The sequence below is a fragment of the Crocodylus siamensis genome, chromosome 1, assembly GCF_052110815.1.
Source record: "Crocodylus siamensis isolate JL-2025a chromosome 1, ASM5211081v1, whole genome shotgun sequence".
Taxonomy (NCBI): domain Eukaryota; kingdom Metazoa; phylum Chordata; order Crocodylia; family Crocodylidae; genus Crocodylus; species Crocodylus siamensis.
The window spans coordinates 234394216-234420909 of NC_143395.1; the positions used below are offsets into that span (position 1 = coordinate 234394216).

General features: G+C 48.0%; 2 protein-coding genes across 2 annotated transcripts in view; one reads left to right on the forward strand and one right to left on the reverse strand.

The window, feature by feature from the left end:
• The window catches only part of CD80 (CD80 molecule), a 28574-nt gene extending 23942 nt beyond the window's left edge, over positions 1–4632 (forward strand). Inside the window, exon 7 of the mRNA XM_090031616.1 lies at positions 1630–4632. The gene's annotated coding sequence lies outside the window, so the exon portion shown is untranslated. The remainder of the gene's footprint in view (positions 1–1629) is intronic.
• A 2150-nt stretch (positions 4633–6782) lies between these two features.
• On the reverse strand, positions 6783–25376 carry TIMMDC1 (translocase of inner mitochondrial membrane domain containing 1). Its single transcript, XM_090059421.1, has 7 exons — positions 25081–25376; positions 24615–24780; positions 22802–22890; positions 15218–15285; positions 14301–14379; positions 9387–9497; positions 6783–8729 (listed from the first exon to the last, which is right to left on the reverse strand). Exons 1-7 carry the CDS (start codon positions 25152–25154, stop codon positions 8588–8590), a joined length of 729 nt encoding a protein of 242 aa, XP_089915547.1. The 5' UTR covers positions 25155–25376; the 3' UTR covers positions 6783–8587.
• Positions 25377–26694: the final 1318 nt, after the last annotated feature.

Below are 26694 nucleotides of genomic sequence, written 5' to 3' on the forward strand. Positions count from 1 at the left end.
TACTGGTGAATTGCTTATAGGCCATATACCTCTCCTGTCTTGTCAAATGGCCAGAGGTTGGTGGTGAGCGTAAGGTTTATGGAGGATGGGGTGTTGAGGAAGTGGGGAAACTGTGAGGAAGTAACACTGTCTTTCAGAATAAGGATCCCAAATGCCAGTCCAACTGCGAGGCACCTCCTTGTAAGCTTGCCTTTTCAGCAACTTGGGGGAAAGATTTTTCTGAGTTTCCCAGAAATTTGTAGTGAGGGATTTCATAGTATAAAATCCTATCAAAAGCCTAAGGTATGAAACATCTTCCTTAGGAGCTCAAGAGGGCCACATTTTCAAAATGCAACATATTTTTCTGATACTTCATGGGATCAAGTCAAAGGTGCTTGGGAAGAAACTGGGTCAAAGTGGGGCTGTCAAGTTGGAATGATGCCCTTGTACTTCTGTGTTGGATTTTGGAGAAAGAAAGATTCCCAGTGGCACTTTCTGCAGTCAGTCTTGTGGCCCCTAGGGCCCCCTCTATACTGTTGATTTAGGACTTGAGTTAGAGCTGACTCTTCCCCCAAGGTTTCTGGCTCATAAGCAGACAGTCAAAAGAGAGAATGGTAAATGCTATCAAGGCTCAGAACTAAATGTGTCTAATATGTTGCTTCCAAGACAGTTACACTCCTGTGTATGCAACTGACCCTCTTGGATGGGGCTGGAAGTGCTCACCATTGTCTTAGGTCCTGTATCTCAAATAGGTTTTCCTTTGGGTTGAGGCAGTGGGGCCTGTGCATTAAGTGCTTGCTATTACTGTGGCTACTGTTTTGGAGCAGGTGGTACAGGGTTCAAGTCCTGCTGTCAGCACAGAGCTCTGAACAGCCTGGGTGTGCTACCCACTAAAGCAAGGAAGCCCCATGGCATCATGGATTTGTCACGGGGCTTGTACTTGTGGTTCTGGTAACTGAAAGGCTTGGAGACACTTTCGAGAATGACAGAAGGGGAAAACTACTGTATTATCTACTTTTCTCATTTCCAAACCTACCACCCACTCATGCTGCCCTATGGGGAAGGCCCTGCCTGGAACAGATACTAAAGCCTTATTTAGCATGAATTTGGGGGAGTTTTGTCAGCACTGTTTGACAGTGGGAGTTCACCAGCTGAATAAAGCCATTCCACCGTATTCCTCTTTCTTATAACGTCCCCTTGACTTTTTTTATAATGGCTTGGTGATTCCCAGTCCCACTGCTTGGAATGGTTGCTGTCTGGTGGGTGGAGCAGGGAGTGGCTTTTTCAGAAGTCCCAAGATCATCTACTGCTGCAGCTGAACTCAAGGCAGTTCTCTCTGCACTGTGTGGCTGTGAGGCACAAGCCACAGCCCTTTGTATGTTAAATAGCTCGGCTTGCCTAGAAGGAAATCTCTTTCCATGCACCCCACAAAATATAACCAGAACCAAACACTGACCCAGATTCTAACCCAAAATATGGTGCTTATTGAGGCCTACCTTTACCTTTTCTGCCTTCACACAGCTCTTCTCTTTCATTATTGCTCCTGGAAGTAGGAACTATCACATGGTCTGCAGGCAGATCCTATTCGATCTTACACTGTTGTATATATTTAAGAGTTAAAACTGAACCCTACCCTTTGTGTCTCTTTAGGTCTCTTATCCTCGGTGCCCTGCACTGCATTCTCGTTGTCCTCCATGACTGGTGCTTATTCCATAGACCCTTTGACTCTTCAAGAGGAGGACAGAGTAGAAGGTAAAATCTACTCAAATGGACGGGGAAGATGTCTTTTGTGAATAAAAAGCCCCCTACAGGAGCAATAGGAGGGTAACACGCCAGGACCCTGCCTCTGCAACCCCACCCTGAGGAAAGCTCTGTTTCCCTGGTGAGCTGCAAGAAGAAACTTCAGCAGCATCCTGATGCTCCAGAATGCCACCTGCTTCCTCATAGTCTGGGATGCTTGGCTTTGCTGCCTCTGGGGTTAAGGTGAGGATGGAGGTTTGCCACATCAACCTCTTTCAGTGAGGAGGCACTGGGCCTTTGGAAACTAGATTCCAATATGCAGTCTCCAAGCACAGGTTGGGCCTCTGTGGTATAGCCGTAGGTAGCTATTGTCTGCTCCATTCATGCCTAGCCCGTTGGGTTCTGACACTTTGCTAGTGCAATTATCGGGCTACGATTTTTGACTGCGGGTGTATTGGAGGACTTGGGTGCTCTTTCTCCAACAAGGAAGCAAAGTTCAGCTCCTACTTAGGAAAGAGTAAAGCAGAGATGGGAAAAAATATGCTTATTTCAGTAACCATAACTTAATGCAGACTGAAACAGCATGCATATGCTGACAGCATAGTCAACAGCCAGCTAACAAACACACCTACTTTGCAGCGCTTGTGAACTTTTCACTCAACAGAAAGGCTCCTCCAACCAGTGAGCCAACATGCATGTCCTTTAGCTCATACAAAGGAGAGCCCAGATACTCAGGGGCATGCCTGACATGTCCCAGCCCACTGGGTGTGACTGGGCTTGCAGACAACTGCCTTGTTCCACACATTTCCCATCAGCACTTGTTCTGGTGTCCTGTGCACATGCACAATCACATCACTCCACAGGAAACCTGCAGGAATGTAACATGAAGCAACATAAGATTGTCAACATAAGATTCATAATGTTTAGCTTTAAAAACTCAGGCTGTTGCCCTCTAGTGCTGGGGGAGGTCAGCTATCAATAAAAATGCAGTGGCCCTTGTTACAATAGGTTCTCCACAGTGCCAAGGAAGAAGGGTTTCTATTGGTCTCCCATAGGGAGATGAGCAGTATAGGACTTCCCTTGCTTGGAATGAAATGGTTCTCATGGTCTTTGCCCCCCTATATTGAGTCAGAAGCTGAAGCATGGACAAACCTCGCTGGACTCTAGCACTGGATAGGACCTACCCACATCCTGTCTGTCTGATTTTATTCCCTACTGTGTAGGAAAGAGACATTTCTCATTTTAAAGGGAAAACCAGAACCTAAGAGATTTCTTGCACAATGGAACTAACTTCATTTGGCGCCAGCTTGTCCCTGGTCTTTCTTTGCTCTGCTGTTAATTCTATGTTATAGCTTCATCCAACATATTCTGCAGCCATGGGTAAGCTTTAGCCAGGAGCTGAAGGTCAGTAGAATGGATGTCGGCTAGGAGAAGGGATGCCAAAAGCACCGCTTGGGATGCTTGGATCCCAGGCAGCTATATGCGGGCACCTGCCAGCAAGTGTGCAGCAGAGGTGCAACAATGAAATGTTCCAAATCCCTTTCTTTCCTGATAAAAGGTGGATGTGAGAGAAATTAGTGTTGGGAACAAGGATAAAAACAAAGGCGGGGTATAATAGAGCAGTGGGAGACCAACCTTTTTGGCAGGTATGCCACAAACTTAGCCCTGTATCCTTCCTGAGTGCTACTCAAACCCCCTTCCCTGCCTAATTTGCTGCTCTGTTTTCTATCCCCTGCTCTGTGCTCCCTACCCAATCTGCTTCCCTTTCTGCTTCCTGTCAGATCTGTTGCTCTGCTTTCTGCCTTATCTGTTGCTGTGCTCCCTGTCCCTGCCCTGATCTGCCACATTACAGAGACTGACTATGCTACTTGTGGTATGCGTGCCAAATCTGAGGGGAGTGAAAAATTAAAAGTATGGCAATTCTGCATGGCCCTCCTCTACCACCAACCAAGCTGCTCATTTAGCTGCTTCTACTCCTTCCCCTTGGCGTCTTAAGTTTGGAGCTGCTCAATATTCCAAACGGAGACTTTAAGGAAGAGACTGCACTGAGAGTGGCTGTTAGGCCACAAACTGCTGCTGCTGGAAAGGAGATGGTGCCCAAGCACTGCACAGGTTTTGACCAAACACCAGTGAAGCACTTATACTCACTGGCTGACCAGATGGGTTACTTTTATGCCATGCCACAGCCAGGGTACCTCAGAGTGCCAAATAAGGCACCACTGTGACTAGGGACAGCTTGGCACAATGGCATCTCAAAGAGTTGGTGCAGGGTGGGTGGGTGAAATGGGTTCCCTTATTCTTCATTTACTTCCTAGCTCCCTGCTGCTCTTGACTTCCATGGGTGGCAGGCAGGAGCCTGCCATCGCTAAACATCTACCTTTTCACTTCTCTACCTGCTTGTCAACTTGTATCTTCGTGCCTGCTTTCATACCACTCTGTGCATTGCCCCACACTTTGAGCCTGCTGTCCTCCAGATCTTGTTCCATGATGCAGCCCATTAAAGCAAGCACGGATAGGCTCCCATACAACCTTCTTCCTCAGGCTGTTCCATGCTTGATCTGTGATCCTAACAAAAGGTCTCTGAGGGGAGGGCTTGTCTCCTGTATAGTGATCTCTTCTGTAAAATCGCCACAGGCCTGTAGGATTGTGAAGTACAGTAACTCCTGACTGATAAGGAATTTTGTACTGACAGAATTGTAATAGACTTAAGGTTTGATTATTTTTCTTGTAAAACATGATCCATGTTTTCTATTGTCTCACGCTGTTTTCAGTGAATTTCAAACAAGTGGTTTCCATGAGACCTTTTCAGCTTGTTTTGTGCCTGAACCTTTCACATCTTAATTTTTGATAAGATATTAATTGTATTAAGAGTAAACTGTACAATTAGTTTCTTCCTCTTAATAATAAAAACAAGTGCGCTACATGCTGGGAAGTGATGTCTTTTGTCCTGTTACTTACTCCTCCAACAGCTTAGAGCTATGCCGTTGTATCTGCTACAAAGGGGTAAGTAGTGTAGGTCACATCAAGCTGTAATATGAGGTGCCCATCACGAGCTAGACTGGCCTCAGGTAACTTCTCACTGGTTGCTTGAAGATTACACTGGAATACCCAGGGAGTGCAGAGGCTGAAGCCCCAATCCTGCAAGTACCAACAGCAACTGGAGTCAAGGGTTGCAGCATCCCTTAAGTCAGGGGTGGCCAACCTGTGGCATACATGCCGTGAATGGCACGGGCAGCCTCTGTGTATGGTATGTGACAGATCGAGGAGGTGACATGCGACAGCACACTGGCAGATAGGGCAGGGAGCAGAAAGCAGAGCAGCAGATTGTGCAGGGGCAGGGGATCAGAGTGCGACTCAGGGAGGGTATAGGGCTAACTCTGCCAAAAGGACTGGTCTTAACAAATGTCACATAGCAAGAACCAGCATGCACTCAGCAACACCCTCAGTAGCAAGTTGAGTGGATTGGCCAAGCTGAAGGGCACAGAGACCATTCCACCAACATTAGCTGGTGCTCCTGGAGCAGCCTCAGCAGGGGCCAGAACAGCTAGCAGTTAATCTTCCTTCTAACCACAGAAGTGGAGTCCTTTACACACCACAGAGCTGCAGCACATGTGCGCTTGTGCTGTTCTCCTGCCACTGTATCTGCCATGTAAGTGAAGAGCTAGTCTTCAGCTGTGCAACATCCCATCTTTTGCCAACAGGAATAACTTATTTGAAAAGAAGATGCAAGTTCAGAGCCAGCTTTTCTCTTCCCATTTTAGTCAATGGCTTTGTTAGAAGAAATAAGGAACTACATAGAAATGCTGACTTTACAGGAAACCCAGCAAGAAGGGTGATTCTGTTTCTAAACACTGACAGACCAACTGCTAATATGGGAACTTGACAACGCTAAGGCATGGTATGGCCAGGCATTTCATTCTCACCACCCTGAACGAGGTGGGGGGACAAGGGCAAAATATATCAATAGAAAATGGGAAGTAGGCTCCAATTATTTTCTCAGAAAGTGTGCCACCATGCAAGAGGCCACACACACAGAGGAAAATGAGCATCAATCTTAGTCACACAAAGGTAACTGAAAAGAGGAAGAGGCATAATAAGACTGAGGTACATGCTGCTGTCACCACAAAAAAGCAAGCTGTGGGGGTGTCGGATGTTTGGTAGGCAGGCACCAGCAAAACCATAGGTGGGCATGGGAAAAAGGGAAGCTAGTTAATGACTAAAAGTAATCTTAGCAAGGACCTAGACTTCTGTGGCTGGAAGGATGTGTTGGCTGCACTGGGGAGTTTAAACTGGGAGAGAGGGAAGAGCTGAGAATTAAGCTGCACCGAAGCAATACACATTTCTCCCTCTGTGGTAGAGCAGGGGGAGAAGAAAAACAAAGCCCAACCCCAAAATGCATGTCTCCTTCTGCAGTACCATGTTTAACAAACAAAATGCTCCTTTTTGAAAATATGAAAAGTAGGTGCTTATTAAAAATGAGGCAATGTGTCCAAAATCTGACTTGTGTGCATGGGATATGCTCTGCTAAAGGGGCTGTGCAACTGTTACCAACCACCCTGGGGAAGGAATAATATTTGGGCATAGCTTAGCAATAATAGACAACTGGCTAAAATTTTGGAAAGGGAGCCATAACATCATTCCAGGGTCAGAGAGCATTAAGTGCCAGAGGCAGAGAAGAGCTTGCTCCTGACTTCAACCTTGTTGGGTATTTTACTCCAGTTAAACAGAATGGGGACTTGCACTTACAACCCTTCTGCCTAGCACAAAATGGTGAAGGAAGATGTAATTCTTACAGCTACAGGCCATTCTTAATTCAAATCCAGTCCAAATGTTCATTTCATAGTACTACCAGACTGCCATTGGATCATACCTGTGAGAAATGAGGTTTTTACTTACTCGGGCTTCTTGTTACTGAATTATAGTAAAGTCTGAATGGGGCTGTGAGACTTGACTGCCCACACCCCTACTGATGACCTTTGATGAACCTCACTCATGAGCTATGGCTCATACCTTTTCCCCAGAACTAATACCACATGGGCAGAGCAAGAGACAATACTAGAAGACAAGGTCTATACAATTTTATTTATTTATTTTTTGTCTAAACAACACTCTCAATCTTTCCTTCAGGATGATAACATGATTTGTAACTTATAGTTAGGGGGTATCTTTGCCCCATAATGCCAATCCCTCCGGCCAACAGAAGCGTCATCCTTGCTGTAGGACCCCCTCCAGAAGGATGTTCTTTATGTGAGATTCCCAAAGCCTGTCCTCTCCAGAAAGCCTGATTCCCTCCCTCAGCCTCAGTTGTAACAAACTCCAATCATGATCACAGCCAAGTCTCTATTACTGTGAGCAGCCTGACCAGACCCACTCAGCAGACTTCTTCAACCCACAGCATTGGTCCCACCAGAACAAGGTTAAGATGTGTTGAAGGGATTAGCACAGGGGTGGGCAATTATTTGGGCCGAAGGGCCACACAGGGAGTTTTGATGAGCTGTCACAGGCCAGGTCAACACTCCCCTCCCCCCCCGCAACTCACCGAAAGTCCCTATGGGGCTTTGGTTGGGCACGGAGCAGTGCTCAGGAGCAGGATGCACATGATCTGCTCTGTGCATGCCCTACACTGTGGGGCAGGAGTGGTGTGGGGTGTGTGCAGCAGTACATACTCAGTCTGTGGATGGCCCTGTGGTGCTCCGCATGGGGCTGACCCCCACCTGGGGCAGCCCATGCCAAGCTCCTGCCCACACCCGCCAACCCTGACCCAGGCTCTAGCCAGTGTGCGGCTTCAGGTGGGGCTATTCCTGGTGTGGCTGCAGCTGGCCAGGTGCTTCTCTGCTCCCCTCATCTCCAGCATGAGCTGCCAGGCTGAAGCTTCTCCCCCCACCTGGCCACAGCATGGGCAGGAGTGGGAGAAGCCACCACTAGAGGGAGGGGGAGCACAGCAGCACCTGGCTGGCTACAACTGCACTGGGAACAGCTCCACCAGAAGCTGTGCACTGGCAGGGGTCTGGGCCAGTGGGGCTGTTCTGCTCCCCTTGTTTCCAGCTACAGCTGCAGCTGCTGTTCCTACTGCACTGCTCCAGTTCCTGGCTGCCTTCCACCCACTCCGCCTACTGAGCATGATGAGCAGGGATCCTGGTTTTCTCCGATTTAAACCAAAAATTGGGAATAAAAAAAAAAAATCCACACTTTTCCGTGATTAAAATGAAACATCACTAATATATAGATACATATATATAATAGTGTTTCATTTTAATCATGGAAAAATGTGCACTGGGGCGGTTAAACCAAAAATTGGGGATTTTTTTTTTAAATCAGAGAAAAGCAGGATTCCTGGTGAGGAGCAGCCACCTGTGGGCGGGTGGAACAGATAGAAGCTGGAGTCAGAGCCCCACACACTGGGGCAGGAGCCACCCGGCTGAAGCTTTCTTCCCACTTGCCCACATGAAGCAGCACAGCAGAAGCAGGAGCAGGAGCCACAGCTGGAGGCATGGAGAGCAGGAAGTTCCACCAGCCCTGGCCTTGCCAGCACATGCAGCTTCTGTTGGGACTGTTCCTGGTGTAACTGCAGCCAGCTGAGTGCTGCTTAGCTCCCCTCACCTCCAGCAGTGGCTCCCCATCCCACTCTTGCCCCTGCTGTGCTGCTCCAGGTGGGGGTGGGACAATATGCCCTCATATTGTCCTACTCCTCTCCCAGTTGTGTACATTAGCCATCATTGGGAGCTGGCGTTTCTATTTCCCCAGGCTCTTTAACATTCTCTATGCCAAGATTCATGGTCATCATTTGTGGCTGTCAAAAGCAGAAGGGACACACTGATTCATGCCAGCCTTTCAGTGAAGATGTCAGAGGTCTACATTCAGAATCAAATTAATTTCTATCTTCTGATGGCAGAGAGTTCTCGGGCAAATTAAGCAATTGTTGAATCCTCTTGGCATCTTCCTCCATGCCTCTCTCATTATCCCTTTCCATTTCTTCCAAGGCAATTTCCATTGAATTAAGCCTGGCTTTCCTTAAGGACAGAAAGAAGACACTATGAGTACAATTTATAGTGTTGTAGTCCAAATACCTGTGTCTGCTGCAAATTGAAGAAACACTCCTACCCCAACAAAATTCCAGCTAGCCTTGTAGTTTTGGCACCAGTTGCCAGTTTTAATGAGTCATTCCATCAGCATCAGGGAAAACAGCTAAGTTCATGTTTTAACTTGCTCTTTCTCCAGGCTGCAATTGACTGTAAGATCAAGACTATAGTATAACTGGGAGTAAACAGTTGAAACTGAACAGAAGAAAAATTACATGGATTTGGAAAAGCAGGTCCTGATTATGGTATTAGTGGAGCAGCTTTCTGGGGAGAGAGCAGTGAAAATATCACTGCTTCAAGACAAAGTTGCAACATACCATTGTAAGGACCAATCCTGCTACAAATTCAAACACATATACTGGCAGATGATAAACTGCAGCACTGACTAGCACTGGACAAAAATCACAGGGGTATATGAAACACTGAGAAGCCAATGGGGGGAGCTTGGGTTGGGAAAGGAGATAGCCCATTAGCAAACTGCTTTGTGAGAATCAGCCTGACAAATGAAAAAGTTGGACCTATAGGACAAGATCCACTTCTGGTGAGTGATACAAATTCACCAAGGTAAAAGACTGCACTGTTCCTTACCACTCTGCTGTCTTCTGCTCATACAGCTCCCTTTGCTTCCTCTTCTGTCTTTCCTCCATGTTTTCTGGAGACAGCTTCTGCATTCCAACCATTAGTCCTCCTGCAGGGATGCTATGATGCAGAGGAGACAGAGGAAGCTACAAGCAAGCCATTGAGAGTACACAAATAGAAGCAGCTTACTGGCAACAGAGAAAGAGGCATGCGGGGACCAGTTATTGATCAGTGATGCATAACCACCATTAATGTTCATACCATTTTGTTGTCTAAGCCATTTCCTCTCTAGTAACAGCTACCAAATGAAGCTCAAGGAACACGGTGCCTTCCTTTTCATTTGCAGTGCTTTGTGGACACTCATTAAGATTCATCACTGAGCAAGGTAGGTCAATGTTATCAATATTTTACAATTAAGGAAACAGGCGAAGAGAAGCTACAGGCTGAATGCACAAAAGGACTTCGATACCTGACCTGCCACCTAACTGCCCCACAGGTATCTACACCCAAAATTTAGATCCTCAACCCTCTACCACCCCCCACGCCCGTTAATTTCCCTCTAACTATGGAGGTGCCTTGTTTTCTTTCAGTCAAGCTCCTGATGCATTTGGTTCTGGGCAGACCCAGAGCTCCCCGTCTCAACAGTGCTGAGCAGGGGGCATTTACTCAGGCCTATGTCCTGCCAGGGTCCCCAAGGCAGGTACTCGTCCACCTTTCCATCCTGCAAGGTCCTATCTAAAAAGCATTCTCTGAGTACACCCCAGGACTGGACTGCAACAAAAAGCCAGTGGATATAAGGAAGAAAACACTAGATGAGTGCCCTGAAAACACACTCACCATTTCTTTCTGGCCCATTGAATAGTTCCTTTAAAATGTATCAGCTTTAAAAGGAGAGATGAGAAAAGCCCTCCTCAGAACACCCCATACCCTGGAACCTGGGGAAACGGGCAGCAGGCTGGAATGCAATCATGCAGAGAAAGGAACATAATATTGGGCAAGTGCTCCTACCTCCCAGCTATGAAATATAAGCAGAGACACAATCATGACCTCCTACTCCAACACCTGCTAGTCTCATTCCTGGTTGTGACTCTCGAGCAGAGATAGATGCCTCCTCACAGCGCAAGTCTCTAAGTCCTTGAGTGGAATAGGTCTGAAGACGCACCCGTCTCCCTCAGGACTTCCTAACAGCAAGCTTAGACAGCTGCTGGTTCAGTGTGCTGGCTTTTGTGGATGCCATATTTAGGTGCATGTATTTTATGCAGCCAGGATCCCTCAGAGTACATAACTTGAGGCCAAGGATTCTATTTTCCCCTTACTGCCTAGAAATTAGCCATGCACTGCTCAGAGCACTGCAATGCCTTTTGTGGACCTACCCCTCAGTGACTCAACCAACTAGCTACATGGGGAGCCAATGCTGAAGCTGAGAAGGAAGCCAGGATTCCTAGTTCATCTCCAGCTCTCGACATCAATCAACACAACTCCTTAAGTACATGCTTCATCTTTCAATTCTGGCCAACTGTTCTGAGATGCAGAGGGGAGCATAAAGTGGGATGGTCATGATTACAAAACTACAGATGCAAGTATAATTGCTTTCCTGTTTTAATACCATTAAAACAGTAGTAACTGAAAAGGTCCAAGCAAGGAATCTACACTTATTCAGCCACTGCTGAGAAAATGGTGATGTGTAAAGCACAGGGTAAAAAAACAAAAACAGATGGAGGGGCTGAGAAAGAAATTATAATCCCAGAAGGGATCAACAAGTCCAGCAGGGGTGAGGGTGAGCAGTTTTCTGTAGCCACTTCTATGATCCAAGGTTTGGTTTGTGAGGTCATCAACACACAGCAGCTAAAGTATGTAATTCTGACTTGGGCTTTAAACTAGGCTCGTCGGGGGAGGGGGAAGATGAGGGCGGAGGAGACGATGAACTACCAGGCCCAGCAACAGCCAGCAAGCCCAGACCAATGGTCAAAAGGGAGAAACAGGTAAGTGATGGGGGACGGGGCATTGCTGAGACTAGGGGGTCAGTGGGCACAACCGTTGGAGGCCTCAATTGCCTCTACACGAATGCTCGAAGTATGGGGAAGAAGCAGGAGGAACTCGCCCTCCTCCTAGCTGTCACCAGCCCTGACATAGTAGGGATCACAGAAACGTGGTGGGACTCATCGCATGACTGGGCGGTGAGTGTCAAGGGCTATAGGCTATACAGGAGGGACAGGATAGGAAGGAAAGGTGGAGGAGTAGCACTCTACATCAAGGAGGAATATACTTCCTCGTTAATTAGCAAGGGGTAGAGGGGGGGCACTCTGAGGTGCTCTGGGTTAGAGTAAAAGGCAGTCCAGGGGAGAGAGACTTAACGGTGGGAGTCTACTATAGACCTCCCAACCAGGGAGAAGAGCTCGACCAGGAATTCTTAGGTCAGCTCACAGAGGCAGTGAGGGCTAAGGATGTGGTCATCATGGGGGACCTGAACTTCCCAGACATCTGCTGGGAGGAGCAGTCAGCCAAGTCTGATCGCTCACGTCGGTTCTTAGCCAGAGTGCAGGACCTCCATCTAACCCAGGAGGTGCACAGTCCCACCAGGGGAGACGCCTTGTTGGACCTGGTGCTGGCCACGGGTGATGACCTGGTGAGGGGGCTGCGGGTGATGGGCCACCTGGGAGACAGTGATCATCGCTTGCTGGAATTCACCATCCAGCGTAAGGTGGCAAAGGGCTGCAGCAAGGCAACAGCCCTAGACTTTAGGAGGGCTGACTTCAACAAGCTAAGGAGGATCGTTGGGGAAGCGCTGAGGACCCAGAGGGGAAGGGAATCAGATGTCGAAGGTGAGTGGTTGCTCCTTAAGGAGACGATCCTCCATGCCCAAAGGGAGGTAATCCCAACAAGGGTCAAAGGGAGCAGGAGGGCACATAAACCCCCATGGCTCACTAAGAGCATCCGGGAATGTCTCCTTGCTAAAAGGGAGGCATATACCCAATGGAGAGATGGGGTCATCACCAAGAAGGACTATGTTACAGTCGCCCGAGGATGTAGGGGGGCAGTCAGGAGGGCCAAGGCAGAGATGGAGATAGGACTAGCTTCCCGGATTAAGGACAATAAGAAGTCCTTCTTCAAATACATAGGGGGTAAAAAGAGGGTCCCGGGTAATGTGGGGCCCCTGCAGGACACGATGGGCAACTTAGTCATCACGCCAGATGATAAAGCTAACATATTTAATGATTTCTTTGCCTCTGTCTTCCTAAGTAGGGACCAGTTCAGCCACCTCCCTGCTGGGCCCCCCTCGGGCCCCGGGAGAGACACGCCTGGGCCAGGGGTTAGCGAGGAGTTAGTTAGGGTACTTCTGGAGAGGCTGGATGTGTTCAAGTCCGCTGGTCTGGACGATCTTCACCCTAGGGTTCTACAGGAACTGGCCGAGGTCATTGCGGGACCCCTGGCGCGGCTCTATGAGCACTCGTGGTGCTCTGGCGAGGTGCCGGAGGACTGGAAGAGGGCCAATGTGGTCCCTATCTTCAAAAAGGGAAAAAAAGAGGACCCGGGAAATTACAGGCCAGTTAGTCTTACCTCAATCCCGGGTAAGCTCTTTGAAAAAATTATCCTGGCACACATCCAGGAGGGCCTTGCGGGGGAATGCACGCTCAGGGGCAACCAACATGGGTTCATCAGTGGCAGGTCTTGTCAGACCAACCTGGTGGCCTTTTACGATCAGGTCACCAAATCATTAGACGCAGGGGTTGCTGTGGATGTAGTCTTTCTGGACTTCCGGAAGGCTTTCGACACTGTCTCTCACCCTGTCCTCATCAAAAAGCTGGGAGACTGTGGTGTCGATGCCCACACGGTCAAATGGGTCGCCAACTGGTTGGAGGGCCGCACCCAGAGGGTGGTAGTGGATGGGTTCTTCTCGACCTGGAAGGACGTGGGCAGTGGGGTTCCGCAGGGCTCGGTCCTCGGGCCCGCACTGTTCAACATCTTCATCAGTGACTTGGATGAGGGGGTAGAAAGCACCCTGTTCAAGTTTGCTGATGACACTAAGATGTGGGGGGATGTGGGTGCACTAGAAGGGTGCAATAGGCTACAAGCTGACCTTGACAGGTTGTAACGGTGGGCGGATGAGAATAGGATGGGGTTTAACACTGATAAGTGCAAGGTGTTGCACATGGGGAGGAAGAACCGGCACCACACTTACAGGTTGGGGAACTCCCCTCTTGCCAGCACGGAGACGGAAAAGGATCTTGGAGTCGTCATTGACTCCACGATGAACATGGGCCAGCAGTGTGGGGAGGCAGTCAAGAAGGCCAACCGTACCCGTCATGCATCCACAGATGCATCTCGAGCAGGTCCAGGGAGGTGATCCTTCCCCTCTATGCGGCACTGGTCAGGCCGCAGCTGGAGTACTGCGTCCAGTTCTGGGCGCCACACTTCAAGAGGGACGTGGACGATATGGAAAGAGTTCAGAGGAGGGCCACTCGTATGATCAAGGGTCAGCAGGGCAGGCCTTATTAGGAGAGGCTACGGGACCTGAACCTGTTTAGCCTCCACAAGAGAAGGTTAAGGGGGGACCTTGTGGCCTGCTACAAACTGGTCAGGGGGGATCAGCAGGTATTGGGGGAGTCCCTGTTCCCCCGTGTGCTGCCAGGAGTGACCAGGAATAACGGTCACAAGCTGGCGGAGGGTAAGTTTAGATTAGATATTAGGAGGCGCTACTTCACAGTCAGGGCGGCTAGGGCCTGGAACCAGCTTCCAGGGGAAGTGGTGCAGGCTCCTAGCCTGGGGATTTTTAAAAGGAAGTTAGATGAGCACCTTGCCGGGGTCATCTGACCCCGGTGCTCTTTCCTGCCAAGGCAGGGGGTCGGACTAGATGATCTACCTAGGTCCCTTCCGACTCTAGCTACTATGAAACTATGAAACTATGCCACGTGTGTAACTTACCTTAACAGTGCCCCAAAGATGCTGCCCACTGCCAGGCCACGCAGGCCCACATGAATTCTGAACAGGCCTCCTGTAAGGGCTAAGATACACAAATACTTGTCAAAGCTAAGCCCAGCAATGGTTTAATCAATGTAAAGGGCCAAATCAACTCAAGCAAGACTGAAAAGCAGCTGGGCTCCTGCTGCCATACTTCCAGTATGGACTAGGATGAGGCCAAACTAATATGTTCGCTTTTTTTAAAAGAAAAAATCTGTAATTTCTATGGTACTAAACATAATACAAGATTTTCCACTGCTCTGAAAGACTCCCAAAGAGCTCTAAGAATTAAATACAAGAACCCTCAGGTCCACCCACCTCTGCAACGGACCTTCCCTAGGGTACACCACACAATTTATTCAACAGCAACCAATAACACTGTCTAACAGTTAAAGTAAGTGAGGAATAAAAATGTGTCCAACTAGAAAGGCAATATCCGCTTGTGTAAAGATACAAAGCAGGATCCTTTAGATATGTTGCTTAGAGCAAACATTGTAAGCAGCAGTATTATGTGGCAATGAAGAGAAGGAAGGCAGTATTACCCACACATGACTGGAGTTCTAACGCTCATTTTTCATTTTTGTTTCAAAAATGAGTTATGCGTGAATCCTTGAAACAAACTCCCCAAGCATCTTTCACTAAAGAAATACATCAAGTTTCCAAAAATTAACTGAGGCCCACAACTCCCCAGTGGGTTAGGAAAATGTCACTGCCCCTATATTACAGAAGCATGGTAAAGTTAAATAATAATTAAGCAAGGTCACAAAGTGAGTCAGTAGTAGGACAGGAAATGGAACCTAGAGCCCTGACTCCCAGTGGTCTGCTATAATCAAAGGTTGCACTCATAAACCAAACAGAATATGAAAAGTAAGTAATCTCACCTCCTGCTGCAACATAATGACTGAAGCTGACTTTATCATAGTACAAAGACAGGCCAGTGCTTGCTGTCCTGAAACAATGGGGCACAACCAGGTTAACAAACAAGCTTGAACAGAGGCAGCAATATCAAACCCACATTACAGGTTCACTGAACAATGCGGAGCTAACATGCTGGCCCACAGCATGCTCCCTGTTGTCTTTCTGTGCAGCACATGCAGAGCAGCCGCAAATGCTTTGACCTCAAAAGTCTTATTGAATGTTGCAGTGCAGCCAATATGGAGAAGCAGCATGGTCTATTTGTAATTTTATAAACAAAAAAATCCCAAATTTTTCAGCCATAATTTAAGAAATTATATGAAGTTTGCAGTCAGCAAGTAAGGTCTGAATGTGAAGTTACCCATCTTAACAGCATGTCTTCATCGCTTCCCAGATGCCCATGTTAGAGCTGGCCAAGTGGTATGTAACACCCAGTGGCCTTGTCTGCACATGTATTAATGCACTGTAGTTAAGGTGCATTAAATCTAATGCCTCCAGGCACCTATACACAAATACGGAGGCTGCGCTGATGTGCTGGAATTCCAACATGTCGGAGTAGACCCAATTAACTGAGTCTGCTGAAGCATAGCAACTACTGCGCTCCAGCAGCCTCCTGCATCTCATGCATCAGTATCCCCAGGTTTAAAAATGGCAGTGGGGGCACTTGAACTAAAGCTTATTTGACCAGTTTTAGTTCAAGCGCTCCTGCTGCCATTTTTAAGCCTGCGGATGCTGATACACGAGACACGGCAGCATTTTAATTAGAGCAGCTTTAGGAGCAGCTCTAGTTAAACTGACCCCCCCCCCCCACACACACACCCTGGAGCATGTGTAAAAATGCCCTCTATTGTGAGGTACTAGGAAAATGTGCATTAGCCTGGCTTAATGCACATTAGCTAAAGCGAATGCTTTTTAAGTACCACTTAATGTGCATTAGCCTCTTTTAAAGCACATTAAATAAAAAGCATGTTTTGTGATGCTTTAATGCGCATTAAAATAGGCTACTGAGCATTAAAGCACACACGTAGATGTGTCCTCCATTGTGAGGTACTATGAAACTGTACATTAGCCTGTCTTAATGTGCAATAACTAAAGAGCATGGTTATTTAGTGACACTTAATAAGTATTTGCCTATTTTAATGCACATTAACTAAATGGCACATTTTTAGTGACACTTTAATGCACATCAAAATAGACTAACATGCATTAAAGTGCATGTGTAGATGCACCCAGTGTCTCTAACTTCTGGGTGAGGATAAAACACAAACTTTTTTGTTTTAATAGCCTGTTAGGTTTAGAATTAGGAAGAAGGGCAGGCAGAAGAAATTTTGTATTTGGGTTCTTAAAACACATTTGGAATTCTCTCTCAAAATTTCATGCCCCAAATAAGCAAAATAGTTAAAATATATCACATGGGCTATTTTAAAAAAGCTAGAGTAAGAGAAAATGATTAAAGAAAAAAGATACGTCACACCAAACAGTGGGGGAAGAAGTCTGGTGGAAAGCCACAAGGACATGTGTGAGGTCCAGCATAATTCAATGTAAGCAAAATTCTAGGAGAGGAAGCAAACAGTACGTCAATGACATCTGAAAACAGCACTGAACTGGGAAGAACCACAAAAACGAATCATATCAAGGAGGAAATATGAAAAGGAAGATAGACAGAAAAACAAAATTGGCTTTTACTGGGAAATAATGCTAATTATTGCCATGAGTAAGAAACAATCCAAAATGCAGCTCTAATGAGAGAGAGAAACTTTGAAACAGTAGTACTAACAGATAACAGAAACTTCAGAATGATAATGGGCAGCAAAACAGATAGGATCTTATGGTGTAATGCATTTGCAGACAAACTTGAAAGGCAAGGCAGCCATGCTCCTGCTCTTGTAAACCTTTGGTGGACCACAGCCTAGAAACTACATTCAGGTATGAAAACTACACTACCAGTTAAGATACTGACAGACCAGGATAAAAAACCAAATTGAGAAATGATCAGCAGGAGTATTTATGGGAGAAAAATTAAAGGACTAAATACATAATATCACCAGCATGACCAACTGGTGACTACAAGAAAATTGTCTGTTTTGAAGTAAGTACCCAACATGGAGTAGAATTATTTTGGAGTAGTCAAATGGGGTACACATTAAGAGTAACAAGACACAATTCTGCAGAGGAAATTTTAGCCTGGGCAAGAAGGAAATGTAACAGATGAAAGACTCTGACAGTCTCCCAAGGAAATGCTGAATGTACCACTGTTTCAGACAGTGAAATGAAACCAGACAAAGCACTGTAAGTGTAGAAGGTAGCCCTCTGGCCATTATAGGCATGGACTAGACGCAACCTAACAGGCCTGCTCTAGTTCCATTTTTTAAATTTTGTATTGATATATATATATATATATCCAGATAAGTGCAATATAATAGTAAACACTTTATAATGATTACATGTATTCATGCAGTATCAAGATAGACTCACTATTAATATAATGAATCAAGCAATAGAGAATTATTAGCAATTTTTTCTGCAATAATCAGCACACCCTAGGGTTATATATTCAGTCAGTCCCTAATCCTAACATGCAAGCACGTGCATTAGTCCTTCCCTCATCAAAAGATGATTACTCAACATTGAAAAAGTGGGTAGGTGTTGTTATCACATTAATACATCCTGAAAGCAGAATACAGAGGGTCAGTCCTTATTCTGCTTAGGTAACTATGATATCAGTCCCTGAGAGAGACAAGACAGGACCCTAACCTCATGGCAGGATTTAAAAAAACAATTTTGGTTTATGCATCTAATTTATATAATATCATTTTTAAGATGTATATGTAGGATTCAAAATTCAATGAAAACTGATTTGTGTTTAATGCTTTTAAAACTCAGGTCCCAACTACAATTTTGAGACCTGAGACCTTATTTAAAACTGTGTTTAATCAATTAACAACATGATTCAGGGCTTCTACCAATCACGGGCAGGGCCCAGAAGGAATTTTCCCCCTTGGAGGTATAACTTGGCTCTTAGCTTTTTTCCTCTGAAACATCAGCAATTAACCACAACTAAGGATGGGCTACCAGGGGAACTAGCACTCCTAATAATACTGTGAATGCTTTCAAGTGTCTTGCTCACACGCTCAGAGTTAAATCATCCTACAACATTCCCCTTTTCCACACTGTTCAGGTGCTGGGGTGGCTGATCATTTTAGTCTGTGGTTCTACAAACACCTAGGACTATCCTTTTAGAGTTAGAGAAGGGAGCCAAGAAGAGACTTGAGAGCTGCAGTATAGATAAGATGCAATGGAGAAAGGAGGCCAGGGATTGTTGGGCTGCAGCGTGGTGGAAAAGACCATACCAGAGAATCAATTATGAGGTATTAAAGTTGTGAAGGAAGGTTAGAATACAATGTACAACATATGAGCTTCTTGAACGTCTGTAAAGGCAGGGCAAGAGGGTGGTTGACTTGTGGTCTGAGGTGAAGACAACCCTATAGGGGAGGATGAGGTCGGGGGGAGCCTCAGAACACCGAACCAAGTGTCACCCACAAGACAGCCCAGCCAAGACTGACGACGAGCACAAGAAATACCCAGGTAAGAGACAGGGGCCCGGATAATCCTGGGATAAGGGGAGCGGTGCATACACCTTCAGGAGGCCTTAAATGCCTATACACTAATCCTCGTAGTATGGGGAACAAGCAGGAGGAACTTGCCCTCCTGCTAGCTGACACAAACCCAGACATAGTGGGGCTCACTGAAACGTGGTGGGATCCAACACACGATTGGGTGGTGAACATCAAGGGCTATAGGCTGTACAGGAAGGGTAGAACAGGGAGAAAAGACAGGGTTGTGGCGCTCTATGTCAAAGAGCAGTTAACATCCTCAATGAACAGCACTGGATCAGAGGAGGGGCAGACTGAAGTGCTCTGGGTCAGAATACAAGGGGGTCAGGGAAAAAGGACTTAACGGTGGAGGTCTATTACAGACCACCCAAACAGGGAGAAGAGCTAGACCAGGAATTCTCAGGTCAGCTCGCAGAGGCAGTTAAGTCAAAGGACATGGTCATCATGGGTGACCTAAGCTATCCGGACATTCGCCGGGAAGAGCAGTCAGCCAGGACTGACCGCTCACGTAAGTTCCTAGTCAAGTTACAGGACCTCCATCTAACCCAGGAGGTGCACAGTCCCATCGGGGGAAAAGCCTTGTTAGACCTGGTCCTGGCCACAAGCAACGACCTGGTGAGGGGACTGTGGGTACTTGATCACCTGGACGACAATGATCATCGCCTATTGGAATTCACCATCCAGCGCAGGGTGTCAAAGGCCTGCAGCAAGGCAGCAGCCCTGGACTTCAGGAGGGTGGACTTCAGTGAGCTAAGGAAACTAGTCGGGGAGGCACTGAGGTCCTGGAGGGGTGGGGACTTGGGAATCCAAGAAGAGCGGTCGTTCCTGAAGGAGACGATCCTCCAAGCCCAAAGGGTGGCAATCCCAATACGGATCAAAGGGGGCAAGAGTACTCAAAAGCCCCCATGGCTCACCAAAAGCACACAGGAATGTCTCAAAGCTAAAAAAGAGGCATACACGCATACACCCAATGGAAGGGAGGGGCCATCACCAGGGAGAATTATACCTCCGTTGTTCGGGATTGTAGGGGAGCTGTTAGGAAGGCCAAGGCAGAGATGGAACTGGGACTAGCGACCCGGATCAAGGATAACAAGAAATCCTTTTTTAAATACATGGCAGGTAAAAAGAAGGTACCAGGTAATGTGGGACCTGTGCAGGACACGCTAGGAAATCTGGTGGTCTCACCAGATGACAAACCTAACCTATTTAACTATTTCTTTGCCTCCATTATTCTGAGCAGGGACCAGGTCATCCCCCCTCACTGAGATCCCTGACAGTCCCAGGGGAGGCACAGCCAGGCCCGGGGTCAGTAAGGACCTAGTCACGGAACTTCTGGTGGGACTGGATGTGGTCAAATCAGCAGGTCCTGATGATCTCCACCCCAGAGTGCTGAGGAAGTTAGCAGAGGTCATTGCGGGACCCCGGCATGGCTTTTTGAGCGCTCGTGGTGCTCTGGAGAGATGCTGGAGGACTGGAAAAGGGCCAACGCGGTCCCCATTTTCAAAAAAAGAGAGGAAGGAGGACCCAGGAAATTATAGGCCTGTTAGTCTTACCTCGGTCTTGGGGAAGCTCTTTGAGAAAATTATCCAGGACCACATCTGTGAGGGGCAAGCAGGGAAGTGTATGCTTAGGGGCAACCAACATAGGTTCACTAGAGGCAGGTCTTGTCAGACCAACCTTGTTGTCTTCCATGACCAGGTCACAAAATCCTTGGATGCAGGTGTCGCGGTGGACGTAGCCTTTCTGGATTTTAGGAAGACCTTCAACACTGTCTCTCACCCCATTCTCGTTAAAAAATTAGGAGACTGTGGTGTCGATGCCTACACAGTCAGATGGGTTGCCAGTTGGCTGGAGGGCCACACAGAAGGTGGTGGTGGACGGGTCATTTTTGACCTGGAGGGATGTGAGCAGTGGGGTCCCCCTGGGCTTTGACCTGCACCGTTCAACATCTTCATTAACAACTTGGACGAGGGGGTGAAAAGCACCTTTATTCAAATTCACAGATGACACTAAGATGTGGGGGGAAGTGGGCACGCCAGAAGGGAGGGACAGGCTGCAATTGGATCTGAACAGGTCACAGGGGTGTGTGGACGGGAATAAGATGGGATTCAATACTGACAAGTGCAGGGTACTGAACCTAGGGAGAAAGAACCAGCAGCATACCTACAGGCTGGGGAACTCCCTTCTCGTCAGCACAAAGGCAGAAAAAGATCTTGGAGTCAATATAGATGCCAAGATGAAAGTGGGCCACCAATGTGGGGACACGGTCAGGAAGGCTAACCACACTTTGTCATTTATCCACAGGTGCATCACAAGCAGGTCCAAGGAGGTGATCCTCCCACTCTGTGTGACATTGGTCAGGCCGCAGCTGGAGTGCTGCATCCAGTTCAGGGTGCTCACTCACATGATCAGGGATCAGCAGGACAGGCCCTAAGAGGAGAGGCTACGAGACCGGAACCTGTTCAGCCTCCACAAGAGAAGGCTGAGAGGGGATCTGGTGGCTGTCTATAAACTGGCCAAGGGAGACTAGCAGGCTCTGGGAGAGTCCCTGTTCCCCCAAGCACTACTGGGAATAACAAGGAATAACGGCCATAAGTTGATGAAGAGTAGATTCAGGCTAGATATCAGGAGGCACTGCTTCACAGTCAGGGCAGCTAGGATCTGGAACCAACTTCCAAGGGAAGTGGTGCTCACTCCTACCCTGGGGGTCTTTAAAAGGAGGCTAGATAGACACCTTGCTGGGATCATTTGACCCCAGCATTCTTTCCTGCCCATGGCAGGGAGTTGGACTTCATGATTTGCTCAAGTCCCTTTTGACCCTACCAGCTATGAAACTATGAACTATGAAACTATAAGACCATTGAGGGTTTTTTGTTGTCCTCCACAGTGCACAGGTGAGGTCCACTTCCTAAAAATCACGTGGACATATTTTACTTGTCAAATTCCATACCCTTGTAGGGACTTAAGGCTTGGGTAGAGCTCTTGGTCTTTCCTACTCTCTTCCTGAGACACACAGTAACTTTTTGATGCCTTCATGGGATTTTCTGGTTTTTGTTTTAGAGATCTTAGGTTTGTTACAGACTGTCTATGGCCTGATGAGGATGGGGGTAGACGGGGAACAACACGAGTGGATATTCTTATAGATCCCTTGGACTTTGTGTTAACAACACAGTTGTCTGATCTTGCACAAGACTGCACTTAAGCAGCTTCTTCCAGTTCTCTGCTCCAAGCTTAGAGTCTCTTCGTAAAGTTGATCTGACTGATAGAATTTAAGCGCAACATCCCGGTTATGTTATAAATTAGCAAACATGCTATAATTTTGTTTTATTCCAATTGAAGGCTATTTACTTCTATTTAAATTTTCTGCTGGTGTTTCTACAACCAACTGTGCCACTTGGCGACTATTTCAAGAAAGCCGAAAAAGATTCTGTAACATGGGCCATGGCCCTTTCCCTAAGATCTTCTAATCACTAATTAACTACCTACTTCCCCACTGTCATATTGGCAGCAGCCCTCATCTCCTCTGCTTTTACCTATGGCAAGTTATAGGTCAGTCTTGATATTGTTGGTAGCATGCTCTGTGTAAGGGTTTGAAGCTGTGACTTCAGGGATTCCTTGGGAACACTACTGCCTGCAAATCAAGGGGACTGGACTCAGTGGCTAAGGACGCCTCTTGTGATCCTGAGTTTCTATAAAAACTGAAGTGTAACACTTTACCCTCCCACACTGCCAGCCTCCCATTTCAAAGCTATGTGCAGTCACAAAGGTGGGGGGGGAGGGGGAGGAAGAGTGAACACTTATAGTGAAGGTTAAATTGGAGTTTAAAACTTAGGACTTTTTCAGACCAATAACTATGGTTGCTTTTCAGTTCCAAATAGGTCTCAGCAGAGTCTTTATAGAATTGTTCTTCCACAACTGCAAAGAAGAAAGACTTACTGGAATATTGTAACAAATGCAGTAATTCTCCAGCTCCAGCGCCAGCCATATCGGATGAAACCCCTGAGTCCAGCAGTCTGTGCTGATTGCTGAGACAGAAAAAAAGAGAGAATGCGTTACAAGTCTCACTCTCCTAAAAATGCTGAATGTAGCAATATTAACGAACAACACAACGATAGTGAACTTGCTTTGCACTGTATTGAAGACCAGATTTTTAAAAAAGAATTAAGCATGCACAATATGCATCTAACCAAACTTCTCAGTTACGCAGTTACTACAGATGTTTAAGACGCATCCTATTTATACAAATACTTCAAATACTTTGGTACTCTTGCACATGAAATTGCAGCAAATGTCTGAATATTAAGTATACAGTTACACATACACTATACAGATTTTTTTCTCAAGCCTAACACCCCTCCCCCAGAACTTAACCTAAAAGTCTGATCACTAATAGGAACTGATGTTTAGGGTTTACTCTGGACTGTACACTGCTTTATTGGCTCTTACTAAGAAAAATATAAATTAGTATTACAGTTGTAAGTAGTATTTTGAAGATCTAACATTTTGCCCCAACACAGCAGGCCAGCATGTCCCTTGAAAAAGTCAGGAGTTGGCTCCTAATCAGGCCAACAGGTCCTAAAGCTTTTGATAAAATCCCAGGTCAGTAGCTTATATCCTGCACATTTTGTTTAGAGGGGGCTTATCTACATGGGTAAGCTAGCACAGATTTACACTAGCTCCTCCTATGGACATTCTTACTGCATGTGTGGACTTGTTTCACTTTATAAGGCTGAACAGGCTACTTTGCACAAAGGCATCTTGTACACACACAGTGCATTCATAGGGACCAGTACAGAGCAGCTAGTACATTCAACCCCTACTTAATGCTTTTAATGGGATCCTGAAAAACCGAGTGTTAAGTGAAATTAGCGTTAAGTGAAACCAAAAGTTTTTGACGAACCAGGATGGTGACCATGAGCATTATAACGAAACCCACTGAGCGCTAAGTGGAATGAGGTATGAATGTAAAATAAGCATTATAGCGAAACAGCACTAAGCGGAAACAGCGTTTAGCAGGGGTTGCCTGTACACTGCAAATCCATACCCTAACTTTCCTATGCAGACAACCCCCGTTTTGTTTCCAAGTCTGTATCCACAAAAAGGAGTGAATGAGCATGAACAGATTCATGCTCCTTAGGAGTATATGTGGCAAGTCTGCACCTATAACATTGTGTACAGGAGGCAGATTAACACAAGTAAAAACCTAAGTGTTATGGGACCCTCTGGAAGACGGGACCCTCTTTGAAACGGGATTTGGCAAGTAGTGAAGTAGAAGCCTCTAGATGGATCCAGGGATACGTGTATGATCAGTTAGGTGCATGAGCTCCAATCTTGGCCAGAGCTAGGGGTGTAACATGAAGAACTAGGGCCCTGGACAATCCCTGCTGGGAGGAGATAGGGAGCGGCTTTGAGAGCTGGGGGAACTCCTAATCAGTCCCTGGCGTTCTCCCCACCTTGGCTGTTGCTCCTAAGGTGGAAATTATGGCAACAGCAGTAAGCGGGTACTGTTTTGGAGCTTGTAGCATGGTGGGACAGCCAGGGCATGGACTCTGTGGGGTAGGGATGACTCTGGTGCTCCTGTGAACTTAGTGCCCAGGATGGGTGCCCCTTCTGCCCTCCCAATCACAGCGCTGCCTGAAGGAAACATCTGCCAGCTCCTTGAGTGCAGCACCCCCCACAAGCTCTCAACAGCCCCAGCCGCTGGGGAGAAGTGCGAAAGGCATTGGCAGGGGGCTCTCGTACCACGTACCACGGCATCCAGGCGGCTGTAGAAGATATCCCCTTGGGTGCGCTCCACAAACTGCTGCTTGGCCTGCCAGAAGGCAGGCATGCCACCGTAGAACAAACCCACCACCATGGCCGAGAAGGCGCTTTTGACGATGTCCATCGTCTCCTTGGATACATGGCCCAACTCGCTGCCAAAACACCACCAGGGCTTAGAGTCGAGGCCCACTCTGGCCACCCTGCCTCCACACCTCCCAGGTAGGCCTCAAAGCCCCTCCCCTCCCTGCGCGAATCAATCCAAGCCCCGCCCCTTTCCCCTACTCCTGGCCCACTACAGCCCCACCCTCACAACTCACTCCAAGCCCCTCCCCCCAATCCAACCCCCACCCCTGCATTCCCAGCCCCGCTCATTAGCTCCGCCCCTCCTCCACACGCGCAGCCCACTCCGGGGTGCGGAAGCGTTGCACGGAGCCCTAGCCCCGCGCACTCACTCGCGATGCCAAAGCTGGCGCAGGCGCTCCCAGCCCGATTCGGGCCGCTCCGCGCTGCTCCAGGGCGCCGCCATGGCCGTGGGCTCCGCGCTGGGCGGGCGGGGAAGCGGCAGCGGTCGCCCCCAAGGTCACCCCGCGCGCGCCCGCAGCTGCGCCTGCGCGGCCCCCACCGGCTGCTATTGCGGCTGCGGAAGGGCCTTCCGCTGCCTCCTCTTGCTGCAGGAAGGCAGCACGCGCACGCGTTCAGGCTGGCCGGGGTAACGTTCACACGCCCTTAAAAACGAAACATACACGGAGCCCCTCAACGCACCCCCCTCAATACACACCAATCTGCCACGGGAGTAGTGCTCACAGCCCCTCCCCACGCAGCCCGTCCATCAAACACTAACACCCCCACGTCCTCCGACACGCACGCGTCCTACAACACATGCGCACTGCAACACACACCCCCAATCTGCCCAAGAGGTCGTGTTCCCGACTGACCCTAAACAGCCGTGGGTCTGGCCCGCAGAAGAGGGGCAAGACCCTGTAGCCAGGCCTTTTGGGATGACTTCAGGGAAGCATGGGCCCACCAAGTAAAACTATAAGCTCCCCAGGGTGATGGGATCCACTATTCCACTATATTGCAGATTCCTTGGGACAATTGATAACAAAACAGGACTGGGGATTTGTAGCAAGTGTGCTGAGGGGGGACACAGAGCAGCACAGGCAGGACAGTTCCCCGCAGCTCTCTAATGAGTGCAAGGAGCCATTGAATGTTGCCCAGTGCAGCTCTGCCTGGAGACACGAGGTAACAAGGGACAGGAAAGCAATCCCCAGGGGCCCTCCTGGCCAGAACCTCCTTTCCCAGCCAGATGTATTGCGAGCTTAGACTTGGCCAGGAGGAGGTTGACCAGGAGGTCCCAGGGCTTGGGGCAGGGGGGCCCAGATGGGAAGGGCATAATGAAAATGTGTAGGAAGAAGTGCAGTAAGAACCTCAGCAGAAGGTTTTGGAGGAGGTGAAAGAGAGGCTGCAGCCTAGCACGTTCCAGGTAGGCATGCCACGTGTACCAGGGTCTCCCTCTGCTCACAGAAGGGGCTGGCATCAGTAGGGCTGTCCCAAGGTGGGGCAAGTGCCCAGGGCCCTGCATTTTGGGGGGCCCAGCAGGCAGTGCTGTACAGGCCCCACTGCGGCTGCCACGTGCCTCCACTGCTGAGTGCCACTGGCTCTGCCACGGCCGCTTGTGAGCGCCACTGGCCCATCACTTGCCACCCCCTGGGCCCCGCGCAGGCTGATATGCCCCAAACCCTGCACATCCCTAGGGATGACTTTGGGTGTCAGAAGTGTGGAGGCTGCTCCAAGATGCTGGAATTCCAGCATGTCAAAGCAGACTCAATCAAATCCGCTACTTAAAACACGGCTGTTGCCCTCCAAGCAAAGTGATGACTTCCATCTTGGACAGTGCCAGGTCTGTCCTAGAGGCCACACCACTGATGTGCACCCTCCAGGATGGAGCCTGGATGTAGTGGTAAGAATTAGAATGGAAGAACTGCCATTCACTGGCTCAGCCCACAGGGTCATATTGCCCAGCATCATTTCTACGTGTTATGCTTTCAGTTCCCTTGTGAAGACGT